Below are 16,389 nucleotides of genomic sequence, written 5' to 3'. Positions count from 1 at the left end.
GACAGGAAGCCGGAGTCACGAGTCACAGGAAGTCGGAAGTGATGTCATGCTGGACAAGAATCAGAGTCCGATTAACATTTTATCATATTCGGACTTGAGTCTGAATAGTCACTTCGTTGCAAAATATGGCATATCTTTATATTAAAACTGCCCAAGATGTGTGAAACATTTCGTAATCAGCTTGTTCAGCTTTGAATTTGCTACAAAGACTGTGTCCTTATTTCAAAATCCAAAGTTTCTGACTATTGAACCTTTCTGCAGGTACACACACAAATTTTTAATGTTTTGCATGTTATGCCCCTGGCCCTTGGTCATTGTCTTTCCTCTGATTTTTATTGCAGTTTTCTTTTAAATTTTGTAGATGTTTTATTTGACAATGAAGGCAAGAAGAAAGAGCAAAAAGATACCCTTTGGAAGTAATTTGACCTGTTCCCCACAAAATCAGTCCCCCTATTGAACCAATTATTTTTTAGCCATCACTATAATCTTTTTTCTATGCTGAACTATAAAAACTTACAGCACCTTTTATGCTATGTCTCTTAAGTTTGATGGTTTAGTTACCAAGTTCCTTTGTTGATTGAAGTAAAATTAAACTCTCCACTTGGAACTGACTTGACCTAGTACACTGATCTGGCCGTAACCATAGGGGTAGTTAAGGTAGGTTTAAATCTTACTCATACATTCTTTATACTTCTCAAGCAGACATGACTCATTTATACAAGCAATACAAGTGCCTTGTTGAGAAAAAATGTTGGTGGGGCTTGATGAATGTGGCTTTGACTGTAATTTAGGAGAAAGAGGTCTTCTTAATGATTTGGATATTCTTATAGTTGATTTTGATTTATAGGTAAATGCCAAAAGAATTGTTTTTGATTTGTGTTCTGTAGCTTTTAACTTTATAATTAAGCCTGCTTGTTGAAATGTGTTTTTAAAAAATCTTTTTTTTTTTCATCTTGCCATTTCAGATCACAGGTGAAAAGTCGAACCTGAAAGGCCTCCTCAGAAATCAGTTTGTCAGATTCACAAACAGTTCGTCACATTTGTTTGTCTTCTTCTATGCCAGTGTGAATTCTGAAAATGTTAAGGTATATCTTAATTATGTGTATTCTTAACCCAATTGCTTTCTTGGCATTTTTCATTGTCACTACATCATGCACTGTTTAATGAAAGATATGATAGACCATATTTTTTTTAGATCAGCAAATTTTACTTGATAGCCTGTGTGCCAGTACTTCAGTACAAATAAGTTTCTCATATGAATTAACAAGAGACAACTTTTCTTTAAATGCTCTTGTTTAGATTTCCAGACCTCAGAAATTTTGTCTATTTTATTTATATAGATGCTACATCATACTTCTTATTAAAAAATTTTAAAATGTCACTGTAAGTAATTCATCTGTTAAATGTAAACCATTTCTTGTAGTCTTGTTTTTTTTGTTTAAAAAAAAAACTATTTATAGACCCTGGAGTTAGCTGTGTAAAAGTGACTCACATGAGTCAATCAAAATTTTAACTGTTGTAGAGTCTTTTTCCTTTTTTATCTTGTAAATGTATGCAGACTTCCGAAAATGGATATTGGCTGAACATCGATGAAATGAAAACGACCTTGGAGTCTGGTTCTACACTTCACTTGCTGGGCTTGGAGCCTGTGAAGCTTGCACATCAAGTTATAGAATGTAAAGGTGAGGGAAACATTACATTGTGTCAGGTTTGAGTTTTTTGTTTATGAAAAGAAAGGATAATCAGAATATAGCAGAGTGTTGATTATACTATTTGAAATAACCATTGAAGCTGCAAGAGGCCCAATAATATTATATTATAATTTGAGAAAATCACCAAAAAAAGGGCTGCATAAAAGCCTCAACATGGTGTTCCGAGCAAAGGCCCTTCAACGTGCATACGCCCATACTCTTTGAACTCTTTGAAAGGGATAAATATTTTTTTGTTTTTTTTTGTTTTTGGGTAAATGTTTTACGGCGCTCGCAACTACATAAGGTCATATGAGCGGGCGGGACTCATTAATCATTTTTAGTTTTTGGAAGGAATTAGTTTTGAATTTTGCATGGGTGGCTGCTCTTATCGATTTTGGACCATCAAGGGATCTTTAACGTGCGCTACTTGCTGACTTGACCTTCAAGATTTTTCGTCTTAATCCGAGAAGGCTAATTGTTCGATCTACTATAAGATCAAGAGTGTGGCTGAAAGACAGCAGTAAAAAAGAGCCAGGAAGTAGCAGTAGAAAGGCTGCAGAAAGTAATTTAAAAAAAATTTGTTTTGGTAAGTGTTTTACGGCGCTCGCAACTGCATGTGGTCATCATATGAGGGCGCGGGACACACTAAACATTTTTCAGTTGGTAGGAAATTTGGAATATTGCCCGGGTGGCAGCCGAAGCCTACTCTTATCGATTTTGGACCACCAAGGGATCTTTAACGTGCGCAACTTACATTCGGGACCTCTGAGATTTTTCGCCCTTTTCTGAGAAGACTAGGTGCAGATCTTTCCTACCAGAAGATCAGGGGTGTGGCTGAAAGACGGCAGTAAGAAGGAGCCAAGGAGAAACAGTTAAAAGGCTGCAGAAAGAGTCAGGAGCCGAGAGGAGGGGACAGAAAACGGAGACGAAATCAGACAACAGAACATTGTTAGAGAGCAGGAAAGGAGATGAAAGGAAACAATTTAAGAGAAGAATTTTTTTTTCGGTCACTACCCCGGGACCTTTGAATGAGAGGCGCACACCTTAACCTCTAGGCCACAAGAGTCCCCAGAAAGAGTCAGGAGCCCAGAGGAGGGGGCAAAGGAGGTGAGGGGGTGTGGGCAGAAAGGATGATTATCTGATAGTGAATGCATGCATATATATTAGCTATCACTTTAAGGCGGTACAGGTACTAAGTTTAGATTTTAGATTTCCCATAGAGCTGTTAGGTTGACTTCAATGAAATGGTTGAAGAAAATACCTGATCCTGTTCTGTTAAAAGAGTGAGAATCAAGCTTAAAACTCTGCCTTCCTGGTTATGTAAACGTGAAAGGTATGTTTGTCAAGAGACTTTGTCCGAGACATTAACCCATTCATTGCCAGGAATTGTGCATTCCTACTGTTAACGCTGATTTTCAGCTAAGCTCATTAGCAAGGATAGCAGTCTTATGTCTCAGTGAACTTATAGCCTAGATCTAGCCCACTAATGACAATTTTCGGACCCAGAGTCTTCGATATTGTCATTTTTCTCATTTTCCTCTTTCCCTATATTCCTCATCTTAATCAAATTTGAAAAACTTGCAGATTAAAGTAAAAGGTAAAATTTGCTGCCTTTTATACGTTATGTTGATGTATACGTTTTGCGAGAGCACATGTTTGTCGGCAAGACTAGACCTGTGTTTATCGATCGCTTGTAAACCTAGCTATGAATTAACACTAGCAAATTGGTACTGATATGTGCCTTTTTTATTCCTGAATGTGAAGGAATCTATGCAGTGCATTTGGATAAATCTCTGTTCAGAAGAATTAGAGCCAGATGATTAGCGTGTCAAACATGTGATGTCCTGTAATAGTATAAACTGCCTGGAGCGGCAAATTTTGCCAACTTCTGTGATGCCAGTGGTATGGCTCAAAGCTAAAATTGACACATTTTCGTGACATACTAGGTATGTCAAAAGGCAACAAAAGGGTTAACAGTCAGACCTTAGATAATTTATTCTGTATGCTATAACACTTGCATACAATGCATATTTTTTGTTTTACGTTAACAGTCATATCGTGGCTCATATTTTATGAATTACCTTGCCTTTCCCTTTTATGGCTTGGCTTGAACGAGTGGTTAGACATTGTCACTGGCAGGTTCATTTCTTTTTGTTCCCTCTGATGTTACCATCTGTCTGTCTTGTTTTTTCCCTGCACTAAATGACAGTTAACGTGTCTATATGCTCCTCTTTACTCAAACTGGTGTACTCTATGTCAGTTTGTTTGCGTTTGGGTGCTTAATAAGCTTCTTGCATTGGATGCTTCCTGGAAAGTCAAGAGTATTTCTGAGTCATGTTCAAGGGTCAACTGGGGGTAATAATAGATACAAATTGCATAGAGCATGCTGAAGAGCATTGATATGCGTTATATAAATATGATGATGATGATGATTATTATTGTTACTATTATCGTTGTTGTATCATTATGATTGCTCAACCAATGTCTCTGTTTCAAACCTGTCTACCACAGGTAGCTCTGCGGTGCCTGTGACCACAATGGGTGAACTGAGTGCAGAACCGTACGACATTAGCTCAGAGAACCCTCAGATGACCGCTCATGAGGCTCTGGTCAAATCAGCCAAATTAGGAAAGAAAGGTATGGCCAGGGTTGTAATATTTATGTTATCTTTTTATTTGAAAGTTCATAAGATTGAGGCATTTATAGGAGTTGGGGGTGGGGGGGGGGGGGGGGTTTATTCATGGAAATCGATGTGCTCTAGTCAAGGTATTATTTGGTTTGTAGAAAGTGAGAAATTTCAGGTTGGGGGGGGGGGGGGGGGTGAGGTATGCCAAGTTAGGGATGCATGGTAAGTAAGTTATAGTTTTTGAGGGTGGAGTTTTGTTTGGAAGTTCGTGAAAATGAGAAAGTGTGAGACGTTTCTGGGTTCTTGGTTTGTTTTGTTGTATTGTTTGTAACAATGAGGGGGGCTCTGGCGGTGTAGAGATATGTTGTTTGCCTCTCATTCAAGAGGTCCTGGGTTCGAAACCTGACTGTGACCATATCAATTTTCTTCTCTAAAATCTACTTTTACTAGCCCTGTTCTGCCATCTGCTTTTGTCTCCACTTTCTCCTCCTATCTTTCCCCCCTTCCCCATCCAGGTCTCATATGGGCCCCTCTCTCCTTTACTCCTGACTCTTTCTTCTGCTACTCTTGGCTCCTTACTGCTGTTTATCAGCCACACCCCTGGTCTTGGGGATATAAAGAGAAGATTGGTCTGATAGCTTTCTCGGATACTGCAAAATGGACCCATGGGCAAGTTACCCATGTTAAAGATCCCCTGGTGGTCCTAATATCAATAAGAGTAGGCTTTAGAGTACTTTCAAAATTAAAATGTGGCTGCTTGAAGACAAGCGGCCCTACGAAGTAGGAAAAAGTTCACTTAAGTAAAAATCTGAAGGAGAAGACGATAATAATGGTTGAAAGGGGCGTCTGGTCTGCTGCTTTTCTTTCCCTCTGTCTGTTGTTTCTGTCTGTCAGTCTTACTTTTACCATGCACTGAATAGAATTGCTCTTATTTTGTTTTCTCTAATTGAAACAAACAAATCTGTTTCAGAGCAATTGAATGTGTGGCCTTGATGTTACTGTTTCAGAACTATTGAATGTGAAACCTTTGATCTGTTTCAGAACAAGACTTACTTTTTCAAGAGTATATCGAACAATGTCAGCCCAGCCAGAACATGAACTTGACCACATTCACGTCTTACATGACAGAGCTGAAGGGCGCTCGTCGAGAGACCATTCCTGCCCTCTTCAGGTTTGTTTTTATGAATGTGTTTGTATGAATGAAGTTGTTCCAGCATCTGCTCCGGACAGTGGGGATTGCCTTGTTAGTGAGACAACTTCCTGGGCCTTCAGCATATTGTGGTAGGTTGGCCAGTTTCTTTCCATGCCGCCTTTACTTCCCCAATTCGGAGTCAGGTACCCATTACTGCTGGGTGGGTAGGACTTTCCCCTTCGGTGACGAGCGTACTGACCGCTCCGCCACCGCACCCTTGCTTGTATTATTTATAAATGTGTTTGTATGAATGCGTTTTATGAATGTGTTTATGAATGCATTTTGTGAATGTGTTAAAAGAATATATTTAATGAATCTGTTTTATACATATGTTATATACATGATGTGTTTTATGAATGACTACTATTGCAGGATGTTTTGAACTTGAATAAGAATTTCACATCATGACATTGGTGTCCTCTTTTGACCAGAGTGTTTGACTCAGCACATCCTGTCTTTTAGAAGCATGTTACTGTTGAGTGGATGTGCTTCTCTTAACTCAAAAAAAAAAAAAGGAAAAAAAAATACCAGTATTGCCTGGATGCACCTCTCTTGAACTTAGGGTAAGTAAGACTTTCGTGTCTTGACATTGCTATCCTTTTTTATCAGAGCATTTGACCCTCACAAGAAACACATCCTGTCATACAAAGATGTCCTACTGGGTCTAGCGGCACTTGAACCCTGCACCCAACATGGTGGACTCCCGGCGGAGATGAGGTGTCGCTACATGTTCCGCTACTACGACGTCAATGGGGACGGATTCTTGCAGTTTGAAGAGTTCAAGTGAGTGAAGCTTTTGTTTAATCTTAAATAGGTTTTTAAAAAATCTGTTTTTTTAAAAACACCCCCGCTGACACAATTATGATCAATTAGGCGGCGGGCTTCTGACCCTGCCTGTCAGAACCAACCCAGGCTGAGAGGGATACAATATCCCAGCAGTGAGACTGAAATGCTCGATGAAAATTCTTCCCACTTGGGAATTGAACTCAGGTCTCCTGCATCTGGCAGCGAAGAGCATAACTGCTACACAACAGACAGGGGTTTGTATCTTTAGCACTGAATAATCGTTTCGCACAAGTTTGAAGAGTTTTAATGATTTGTTAAAAAGTATTTTTCATTTTGTTTTATTGTAAATATTGTATAATTTGGTACAAGTTTGGGGGACAGGTGGCATAGGTTTGAGGAACTCGAGGACATTTATTTTTATTACCAACATTTCCACAATTACTATATATGTTTTAGAAACTATAGTTTGTGAAGCTGTGAAAAGCACTTTTGTCTTGTTTTATTTCTTGGATTGCAACACTAGGTCTTGGTGCATGTTTGAAGAATTATGGAGCGGGAGGCTTTAAAAAAATGTTTTTTGTCTTTTTTATTTCTAGCATTTCCATATTTGTTACAAGTTTGGAAATTAAAGAGAGTGAAGCTGTTTAAAGCATTTTCATTTTGTTTTATTTCAAGCTTTGCAGGTCGGGTTCAAGTTGGAGGTACAGGTTTGAAGAATTCAAGTGCATGAAAACTTTAATTTAAAAAAAAAATCTTTTTTTGCACAATAAGTTTGTAGAATTATTGTAACTTAAAGGTTAAGAAGAAAATATTTTAATAGTTTTTTAAAATGGAATTGTTGTATTTGATGAAGTTTGGAGAAATTCAAAATGGAAGTGTAATGGGAGAACATTTAATTTTGAGTGATGTGAATTTCATTTTGATTGTTCTAAGGCCGGTGTCTGTAATTAAAAAAAACCCTTTATGCTTTGTGATGGATTCCCCAGAGCTTTGGTGAAGGACATCAGGGATCACAAAGGCTTACCAAATGATGATGCGTCGCTTGTTGAAGACGCTATTAATAGTGCCAAGTGAGTATACATCATTTCCTAAGTCATGTCTACTTGTTAATATGGTCATGTTCATTTAGAACCATAACAGAATTTTGTTGAAAAGGAATCAAAACAGAGATGGAGCTCTTGCTCAGAGGGCCCCACTGCTAGGTCCTACTTTTTTGTTCTAACTCAAACTCTTTTGCTTCTGTCTTTCTAAATTTTTTACGGCATTAAATGGTTGTTTATTGTATCAGTATGTTTCTCTTTTCTCGAACTACGAGCAATGAATAGACACAGATAAGTACATGGCAAATCATTGGACTGAAAGTAAATACCATAAAAATTTGGAACTTACTGAAAATGCTTCTTATGAGAATTAAGGATTTTAAATTGTGGAACCACGGTAAAAGTGGGTTATTTTAGTACTGTAATTGTTCAGCATATTGTGAAATAAACGGTCAGATCAGGAATGAAGACTGAAAACTGTATAAATAAAAGAGTTTTAGACAATGTAGCTAGTCATAAACAAGTTATTGATTCTGAAAAAAGAATTTTTAGAAATTGTGTTTTGTAATTATAGAGCTTCGGTGAAATTATTTATCAGAAAGAGAGAAAAAACTTAAGAGTTTAAAGAAAATAATGAGAGAAAGAAAAATTAATTTTAAAAAATATTTACATTCAAGTTGGAACCTCACCCCTTTGCCCTGCGCAACAAACGGGGTCACAGTTGGGTTGCTGCTGTCTTACTGATACAGTAAACAGTTGACTGTGATCACTGTAGTGCGCGAAAATAATGGACTAATATTACAGTTTTGCCTTTAAAAAAGATTTCCTGCTTTCATTTTCTTCCAGATTGTTTGGAGAAGAAACAAAGGACAAATTGCCGAGCAGCGACTTCTTGACGGCCGTGGGGTCGTTGAAGTTTCGTGGAACATCGATCTTGTTTCGTTTGCATCAGACTTGTATGACCAACTTAAGATTGTGAGTATTGAGATCTGTGTGTCTGTAGTGAATTTGAAGAATTTTTGTTGCTGTTATTTCTTGTCAACTGCTCAAAAACTATCAAACGATCTGGATCTGATATTGACCTGTGGATGTTTTCTAGAGGGTGAAGCATGTCTGTGACATCAGAATTTATAATCACAATAGCTGTGTGGATGTTAAGAGTTTTTGCTTAGATCGTTTGTATCTGTCACAGTGTATGAATTAGTTTAGGCAATGAATTCAACGACTGTAGCAATAATAATAATAGATTGCATTTATATAGCAGTTTATCCCATATAAATATAAGCTTTCTGCGATTATATGATTGCTGAGCCATACATTAATTTTATACTCATGAAGACAGCAATGAAAGCAAGACACATCAGCACCTGCCAGAGCTGCCCATCATTAGGAATTTGGCGGAATCGTTACGACTTTTATTCAATTTTACGAAAATACGATTGTAATTCCCCTAATTCTGATTATGTTTAAATTTTTCCAAGCTCAACCCACTGCCAACCTTTCCGGTGTATAAGTTAGAAAACTATCAGACCCGGATAATCTACATCACTTCGTCACGCATAGCTGTCTAACTTAAACACCCTCTTTATATTGAGTGCTATGAGCTCAGTGCTACTTTGCCCTTAGAAAAACCTGAGACTTTAGAAGTGCCAAAGTCAGGAGCAAGGCAAACATTAGGCTGACAAGGTGTTACAGAATTCTTGCACTTTTATGCTGTGGGTGGTAGCCTAGGCCAATGACGGAATTTTTAAATTATTTTTTTTTTGTTAATGGATATATTGTATTAAAACTTGAAACAGTTACCTACGGTGGGTGTGTGGTGTGGTGTGTTGTGATGCACAACCAGGATCGAAGGCTTGTGGCGTATTCTGTAGCTCTAAAAGTTTCTGTTGTTTTTGCTAGCAGCAATTATTCGCGCCCCCCCCCCCCCAAAAAACCCCCCCCCCCCTCAACAATGACGAGTCCAGCAAGAGCTCTTTTTTCATCACACGTTTGTTCATGTTACATTTATGCTCGACTACAACCTCTGTCTTTGACACCTTAGAGAAGAAGAGTATCCATGGACATATTACGATTATTAAAGCAAGATTACTAATTTTCTATACGTTGATTACTAAATCGTATGCTAGTGGGTGGGCAGCCCTGACCTGCTCACACACTCCTAGTTAAGTACTTTCATTATGCCTTAAGTTCATCATGGATAGTGGTGGGATGTTCAATGCAGTCCCTTAACCAATTGAGTTGATATTCAATGTTCACCTTTGAGCTTGAAGCACCTGCACACCAGTGGCACGCTTCTGCAACAAAAATCTTCAGCACTGCTACACCTGTTTGACGAAAGAGCGCTGAATCATCAGGCAGAAAAAGGCAGTAATTTTCAATCAATCAAAACACTTGTTTATGTCGACATTCTAAACGTATTTGTGCCCTTTCACACGTGTTTTGATCATCTTCTGTGCTGATTTACTGAGTTTTTCATGATGAAGCACTCTCTATCTGAATCCGGAAGCTCAGGAGGCTAGGATTTGGTTTCTAAAATTTTGTTTTTGCACAAGGATAAACCATCTCAGTTGATCAAGCTTTGAACCTATACTATAACCATAAGAATGCAAGTCCGACTCAGACAAGGAAGTGCTCTGGTTTTTATCCTCGTGCAGTAGGTTGCACGCACATTTTTTTTTCTTGTTCACCGTGAAGCATGAGGCATGAGCACTGCACGAGTCGTTTTCGCAAATTTTTTTTTGTGACTCGATCGATGTTCATGTTCTCCTCTTCACCCTGCTAACATTGTAGAGACCAGGGTGTTTCCAATTTGTCCCTCTGTAGAGCACGGGAAGGAAGCCCCTACAGTGACAGCGATAGCGACAATCGAGAGGAACCTCCCACAAAAAGGTCACGGCCAAAACTGATGGACTCGAAGAAGCCGAAAGAGAAGCAAACTGATAAATTAGGTCAGACACTACAGTTATTTCACTTTTTGCTATGGTGATTTGTCCATTGCTTTTTTATTTGGTTGAGATTTTTACTCTTTCGCTATCATTCCATCTGTTCTCCATTCTTTTCTTTCTCTCTCGTTCATATTCTCTGTCCCTATCACTTGCTCTCTTTTTTCTTTCTTTTTCCCACATCCTCTACCTCTCTCTTTCTTCCTTTCTAACTCTCTTCAGTAGTGTTGTCTCTCTTTTTTCTGAGTTTTAAACTGGGGCTTCTTAGTTTATGTGAGAGTTACGGTTGTAAAGTTTTAGGTATGAGTAGTAAATCAGAACTTAAGTGTCTTTTCCTGGTCTTTGTCAGCAAGTGACTGGTCCCTCTATTGTTTCTCTCTGTCCGTTTTTCTTTTCCTGCACTTTAAAGACAGTTATTGTGTTAATGTGCTTTTCTTAACTCCAACTAACAAATATTAGATGTCTGCGGATGGTTGGTGGGTACTCTGGTGTGATTATCTCCTTCTTTCCTATCAAACATCTATATTCCCATCTCTCCTTTAAATTGTGTATGTTACCGGTGCTACCGACTGAAGTGTCTTCAGGCCATTCCCAAAGGGGGGACATCAGCTTGTTCTTATGCACAGTAGAATTGTAAATGGGCTGATTCATCAATGTCATGCTCATAACTATGCCTGAACTGCAACAGGAAACTGCTTTTTCTTTCCTAATCCTTACTATCGTCGTTTTCCCTCTACTTCTTTTGTATGTTTGTCACTTCCTTGTGAACTGCTATTTCTTGGGTACAGTGATAGTCGAAGCAGACTTTGTGTTGTTGAAGCTAGAGAGGTGAGCAGAGTAAGCCTGATTCCCTGTAAGGACTTCTTTGTTGACATCCACCCCTTGGCTCTCAAATGACCTTATACAATGTGGGGGCTTGGTGGATGCTCTGGTGTGGTTGGTTTCTTCTTTCCTATCAAATATCTATCATCTTTATCTCCCATCCTTCTTTTTTGTGTTTGTTACTCTCTTGTAAATACTCTAATCGGGCGGTTGGCGGGTGCTCTGGTGTGGTTTGCTCCTTCTTTCGATCCTATCAAACATCTATCGTCCTGATCTCCCCTTCTTCTTTTTTATGTTTGTTACTCTCTTGTAACACCTCTTATCTTCTGGTGCTCATATGACCTTATGCAGTTGCGAGCGCCGTAAAATAAAACCTCTACAAACAACTCTAATCTTTGGCACTTATATGACCCTATTGTGTTGCAAGTGCAGTAAAACTCATACTAAAAAAATAAACCTTACACAGTTGCGAGCGCCGTAAAACTTTACTAAAACTTTTGTTTAATCTTTGACACCTATATGACCTAATTGTATTGCAAGTGCCATAATACTCTTATTAAAGCTATACTATACATCTTTGCCAGATTCAATCTTCAAGCAGCCAGAAGGGCGAGCCCCGTCATCCACCTCAGTGAAAATGGCAAAATACGACCTGGCGACTCACACCGTGCGGGTCAAACGTACAGGGACTCTTGCGGAGGTCATGGCTCTGTGGGACCTTCAAGGTGGGAAGAGTGACTGTGGGTGAGCGCATGTGTGTGTGATCGTATGTGTGTAAATGTGTTTTTTGTGTGTGCGAGTGACATTATATGTGTGTTTGTGTGTGTGTTTTCAAGTTGTATGTGCATGGGTCTCAATAGTCTGCTATTTAGCGGATTTCCGCTACCGCCGTTTCGTCCTCTATACTCCGCAACCGTGACAGCGGGCCAATCAGAAAGAGAGTTGTTGGGAGCAGGGTGACTGCCAGGCCCCGGGAATTTAAAAAAAAATCGCAGAGCCCCGGGAAAATACATAAAAGATCTGGAATATCTGAAAACCAATTCCAATAACGTCTTTAAGTTCATTTCTGGCGGTCGTGAATGTGATATTGATTCGGCTCTGAGAGTACGTTTCATGCGAGCTGGCGGCTTTGGCAGCAAGCGGAATTGTGTCACCAATGCTTGACTGGAAAATCAAGATCTACTTTCGCTTTCGTTACCACCCAGAAATTTGTCTGCAATAGTCTGATAACGCAACATTTATTGTAACATGCAGGTTCGGCAGTACAAACATTGTGTCGCCATGAAAATAAATCAATATTTGTCACTGTGCTGTCACTTGTGGGGGGAAAAATAAAAAAAGAAAAGAAAGAAAGTTATACAAGCGTCTTCTCGGGCTCGCCATTGTGACCGGTCAATAAACCTGTGGGTGTTCTGGGCGCTGCGAAGTACAGGACTCCGGAATGGGGGGAGATTATTGATTTTTAAAAAAGATGCACTCAGGGATAGGGGGAGGGCTGGATGCAATACCAGAGGACAAAAAAACTGAAACTGGAAATAGATCTATGTGTGTTATGTATAGAATTTTGATTACTAATTCAGCTCTCTGCAAAGTAAATTGTGCGTTGGTGCAGGCCTTGTGTGAAATCGGGAACCTTCATAACTTGTAAGCTTGTTATGGAACTTAGGGGCCTAAGTGTTTTCGTTTCATTGGATTGGTGACAGTAAATTAGATCTCTATATTTTAGCTTTCTGCTCAAGATTCGCAGATTTTCAGTATCACTGCATCTTGCCCTCCCACAGTTCTTACACCTCTCACACTGAATAGATCTACTTGGGCTATTCCTCTCGCCTTTGAGTTTGAGCATTAATTTTTGTCTTTCACGTTTATTATATAGGCCTATATATATATATGATATAAATCATGACAGTCGTTATTCTGATTCTAGGCTCAAAACAAGATTCATTTTTATATAGTTTATATATACAGGCAAATATGATGAAGGGAAAATGTGAATAAGTCGCACAAGACCCCAGGCGCCACCACTTTCTGTACGTAATCAAGATTGTAAATATTTGATACTTGACTCTTACTTGAAATTATCTCCTAAGCCCTCAGATTGGTGTGAAATAACCTTGCTTTGATAAATTGATGGTTTTTATTTCAGCATTCTAGGGTTCAACAGTATAATAATAATGCGTGTTTCGCGAAAATGGGCTTCTGTGGCGATCACCCGGAAAGTTCCTACTTTTTTAGAATTCTTAGTTGAGACCCATGATGTGTATGATGTGGGCTTCACATTAAACTACAGTGTTTTCCACCCAAAAAAAAAAATGGGCCATAGGTAGAAAGCAAGCAATTAATTTGCAAGTGGGTTGGCGATACCTGAATCTTAATTTTCTCCGTTTCTGAACACGTTTTGTTTTATGCTTGCATGGATAGGGAATTCCCCCTCCCTCTTCATAAGCTGTTTAAGGATATAGCAGACCCGTATGTCGGATCAGTAACAGATGACAGGCAATGTTGCAGCACATTTCAAGCCATCATAAACAAATTTAAAAATCCCTCAAATTTTCCAGTTTTCATTGTTACATATTGTTGCCTGCATTTTTAAAATTTCAGATTTAAAAAATCTGTTTGAACTGAATATCGAAGTTTTACTTCTTTTTTGTTAAGTCCCCCCCCCCCCCCCCCCCCCCCCACACACAAAACAAAACAACAAAGAACAAAAAAAAAACCCACCAAAAAAACAACAGCACATAGTGGTTGGGTGGCGGATGTTCAGGTGTGGTTTGCTCCTTCTTTCCCTATTAAAAAAGTCTATCGTCCTTATCTCTCATTCTTTTTTTGTTTGTAATTCTCTTGTAACACCTCTAATCTTCGGCACTTAAATGACCTTATTGTGTTGCAAGTGCCGTAAACGGGGTGACTGCCAGGCCCTGGGAATACCCTGGGAATTTGAGGAAATCTGTAAATTGCCCCACGAAAGACCCTGGAAAATAACATAAAAGTTCTCAAACATTTGAAAACCAAATCGGATAACGTCCTTGGGTTCATTTTTGCCGGTCGCGATTGTGATATTTATTCGGCTTTTCCCGGTCTGAGTGTACGGTTCACGCGGACAGGCGCCTGTGGCGCAAGCGAAAGTGTATATGTGATACGGAAGCTCGATCTGCTTTCGCTTTCGTTACCACCCAAAATTTTGCTGGTAGCAGTCTGATTAACGCAACATTTGTAACACGCAGGTTGTGCATTACAAACGTTGTGTCGCTATGAAAATAAATCAATATTTGTCCTGTGCTGTCACTTGCGGAAAAAAAAAGAAAGTCATTCAAGCGTCTTGTCGGGCTCGCCATCATGACCAGTCAGTGAACCTGTGCGTTCACATCACATTGTGAGTTCCGATGATCGTTGGGGTCCCCAAAGTTCATTTAAAGTCTGAGTGCAACGAAGTATGGGGCTTCGGAAAGGGGGTATTATTGGTTTTTTAAAAAGATACAGTCAGAGGAGGGGTGGGGTTGAAGGCAACACAGGATGACAAAAACTGAACTTTGAAGCAAATTTTAGTATTTAGAATTTTAATTATTACCAGAGCTTTCTGCAAAGCACTCATTGGTGCCGGCCTTGTGTGGAATCGGGATCCGTCATACTAATACCTTTTAAGCCGTGGTTTTTAACCAAAAGATTCGCGTTTCATTGGATGGGTGATAGTATGTTGGTTCATTGTCTTTGGTTTTAAAAAAAAAAAGAGGAGTGACCTCATCAAGTGCATACTTTTTTCTTCTCTCTCTCTCTCTCTCTCTTTTTCTTTCAGTCTCTCGTTCTCTCTCTTTCTCTTGTGATAGTAAATTACCTGTATTGTACATCTATATTTTAGTTTTCTGTTCAAGATTTGAAGATTGTCAGTGTCACTGCATCTTGCCCTCCCACAGTTTTTGCACTTCTCACACTGAATAGGTCTACTTGAGCACTTCAAGTTATTACTCTTTTTCTAGTTTGAACTATAATTTTTGTTTTTCACTTTTATTATATAAATCTTGACACCCATGCTGGTTCTTGACAGTCGATATTCTGGTTTTCAGGCTCAAAACATAATTAATTTTTATATAATACGGTAGTTTATATTGGCGAATATGATGAGGCGAAAATATAAATAAGAACAGACTGAAATACGTAAGTCACACAGTATCCCAGTGCTGCGCTGACATGCTGTTGACTGGATATAATGTACCTACCCCCCCCCCCAGAAAATTAAGAAGCGGGTTGTCGGCCACCCTGCATAAAACTCTTAACTAAAACTATAACAGGGCATCAACAAGTGTTGTTGACTGAACAAAATACACTTTTTCCATGAGTTGAGTGAACTTATTGTTGCCTTTCGACAGAATAATGTCCCACTGAGACAATAAAATGTTACCTTTTCTTACAAGACTGGATAACCCTTGCTGAATAGATTTTTAGGAAGAATCGAAAAACTTATTTGGTTTCATCACGCAGCAACCTTGCAGCCGGCTTCATTTCTAATGTTTTAGGCGTATTTCTAGTTAAAATTCAGACCTGTCTTTGACTGAGCATATGAAATGGATAATTATAATTTACTATCAGTTCATCAAATTTAAGAAAATGATATTATCACATTATGTAGGTTAGCCTGTCTTATCACAAGGACAATGCACATTTTAGGGGTATTGTGTTAGTGTTTTATAAAAGATGGCAGCTTTCAGTGTATGTTTCCCAGGAAGTTGAGATTGTTCCAGAACGCTAGTAGGTCTGCTGGAGGTAATACTATAGGTTGTATATAATTGTAAAGTGCCTAGAGCGTGCTGTTGAGTGGGGATTTGTGCTTTACAAATGCTATTTATGATGATGATGATGATGATTATTGTTAAAATATTATCGTCGTTGCTATGTGTGCAGGGACAGCAGCAGTCAGCGGCAGTGCCAACAATCACCTGGATGGAGATGTGTCCAGATTCCAGAGACTGTCGTCCATTGATGCCTTCAATCAGGTGGAGTGAAAATTTGCTTTGATGTTAATCCTCTTCTGAAAGACATTGACGTTGTATCTGAAACTTGAGTGACTTAAGTGACAAAATGTGTAACTCTGTGGCACCCTACCATGTCATAAAAAAATTTGTATTCGCTGCACTCGGCAATACCTCACATAAACACAGACATACAGACATGTAAAATAGCATGCACACGCACGTGCACTGGGCACACACAGACACTCATATACACACATCACACACTCATCACACACACACACACACACACACACACACACACACTCTCTCTTTCTTATTTT

At 39.0% G+C, this 16,389-nt stretch overlaps 1 protein-coding gene across 2 annotated transcripts in view; it reads left to right on the top strand.

Annotated features, from left to right (window-relative positions):
* The window catches only part of LOC101848881, a 31,664-nt gene that overhangs the window by 2,658 nt on the left and 12,617 nt on the right, over positions 1-16,389 (top strand). Inside the window, exons 2-11 of one of the 2 annotated variants that reach the window (XM_005096935.3) lie at positions 966-1,085; positions 1,559-1,682; positions 4,203-4,328; positions 5,359-5,488; positions 6,119-6,292; positions 7,282-7,365; positions 8,182-8,310; positions 10,162-10,286; positions 11,687-11,827; positions 15,999-16,090. In XM_005096935.3, the coding sequence (XP_005096992.1) occupies positions 966-1,085; positions 1,559-1,682; positions 4,203-4,328; positions 5,359-5,488; positions 6,119-6,292; positions 7,282-7,365; positions 8,182-8,310; positions 10,162-10,286; positions 11,687-11,827; positions 15,999-16,090 (1,245 nt within the window). Of the gene's footprint in view, positions 1-965; positions 1,086-1,558; positions 1,683-4,202; positions 4,329-5,358; positions 5,489-6,118; positions 6,293-7,281; positions 7,366-8,181; positions 8,311-10,128; positions 10,287-11,686; positions 11,828-15,998; positions 16,091-16,389 lie in introns of both variants that reach the window. The other variant, XM_013081711.2, reaches the window with a different exon arrangement.

The sequence above is a fragment of the Aplysia californica genome, unplaced genomic scaffold (genome assembly GCF_000002075.1).
Source record: "Aplysia californica isolate F4 #8 unplaced genomic scaffold, AplCal3.0 scaffold00142, whole genome shotgun sequence".
NCBI classification, from domain to species: Eukaryota; Metazoa; Mollusca; class Gastropoda; order Aplysiida; family Aplysiidae; genus Aplysia; species Aplysia californica.
This window is presented reverse-complemented; position numbering and strand designations above follow the sequence as displayed.